The 1438-nt window shown below is 40.3% G+C and overlaps 1 protein-coding gene across 1 annotated transcript in view; it reads left to right on the top strand.

Annotated features, from left to right (window-relative positions):
• LOC144236057 (muscleblind-like protein 3) overlaps positions 1-1438 on the top strand; it is a 59958-nt gene that overhangs the window by 51023 nt on the left and 7497 nt on the right. Inside the window, 1 exon segment of the mRNA XM_077769663.1 lies at positions 1265-1415. Coding sequence (XP_077625789.1) covers positions 1265-1415 — 151 coding nt within the window.

Raw genomic sequence — 1438 nt, 5'->3', positions numbered from 1 at the left:
CTCTGAGAGCAGAGTCTTCGTAGTGTGGTCAGATTGGCCCACAGCAATTGGTTTGCGGTAAGATCAAATAAAGGAGGCTTCCTGAAGAAATTTACACTTTCTATATTTTGAAGGATTCAGAGCTGAAATGTTTCATAAAAAGAAAGATTTTTTTTTTACCCTCTCATGTGCGTAGCTCAGGTTGACTTCACTGAAAGCAACATGTATGCATTTAAAAGCAAAAGGCATGAAGGGTAAATATTTAGTTTCCAAAAAAAAAAAAAGAGAGAGAGAGATAACTTTAGACTTCATTATCCACAAGAAAAAGAAGGTCATGGCATACCCCTTTTTGGCATATGGAATTCTTGTTACTCAACAGAAGTGTTCCTGGCTCCTTAAGAATTTGGAGCATACCTCATTATTATTGCTGGGACATGTCTTTTAAGTCATGTGCAATTTGCTGAGAAAAAAATGTAGAAAGTCATGTCCAACTTTCCCAGTGAATCTGATCCAGGAGCAAATTTGACCGAGTATCATAAGCACCGTGAGATTTTGAAAGAAATGTGTGGACATGAAAGGAGAGTTTTAATATCTAATACATTTTAGAATTAAACCTTACAAGGACTTAACGAAGCTGGTGGTACATCCCAAAATGCACAGCGAGCATGTATAAATTGAGAATTGCGCAAATTTTGCTAACTGCCCATGTTATTTGGATGAGGTGGGTAGTGAGGAAGAAAATTATTTACTTTTCCCTTACATGGTAATTGGAAGAAGCACAGTTCTAGAATTTGGACCTAGAGTCCTTATATAAATTCGATTTTGTTTTATGAAGCTACCGGATCAAACTCTGACCTCCTGCCATCTGTTTTATCACCTGTATACCATTTGCCTCCTAGATCCACGTTGGAATTTTAAGTGGCAAAAATCTCTTTCCTCCCATATCTGTTGCTTCTGCCCATATTATTGTAATAGGTTAATGGATGGACATCCCGGAGATGTTAATTTTAAATGATTATTTGCTGTTCACAGCTTTGGGTCACATCTTGCTCAAATGATGAGGGCCTTTTTTATGTGCTTAAATAAGTGAAGTTGAGAACCAGTTTTTTTCCCCTTTTCTGTCTATTTTCTGTCTTAGGCTAAGTACTCATCTAGTGAATTGCTCAACGGATACCCTTGCAAAGGGTTCCTGGGCCATACCTTTATCCAGCTGCCTCTTTGTTTGCCTTGAGGCTGTTTTGTTACTTTCTTTGGCGCTATTTATTATTCCATCTCTCCCTCACAGGCCCTTCAGCCTGGTGCACTTCAACTGATACCAAAGAGATCGGCACTTGAAAAGACCAATGGTGCCACTCCGGTATTTAACCCCAGTGTTTTCCACTGCCAGCAGGCTCTGGCTGGCCTGCAGCTCCAGCCACCGGCATATATCCCTGCAGGTGAGAACAGGGGCTCCGGGCTC

The sequence above is a fragment of the Crocuta crocuta genome, unplaced genomic scaffold (assembly GCF_008692635.1).
Source record: "Crocuta crocuta isolate KB4526 unplaced genomic scaffold, BGI_CrCroc_1.0 scaffold1544, whole genome shotgun sequence".
Taxonomy (NCBI): Eukaryota; Metazoa; Chordata; class Mammalia; order Carnivora; family Hyaenidae; genus Crocuta; species Crocuta crocuta.
The sequence above is the reverse complement of the archived record's forward strand: the minus strand, read 5'-3'. Positions and strand labels throughout refer to the sequence as shown.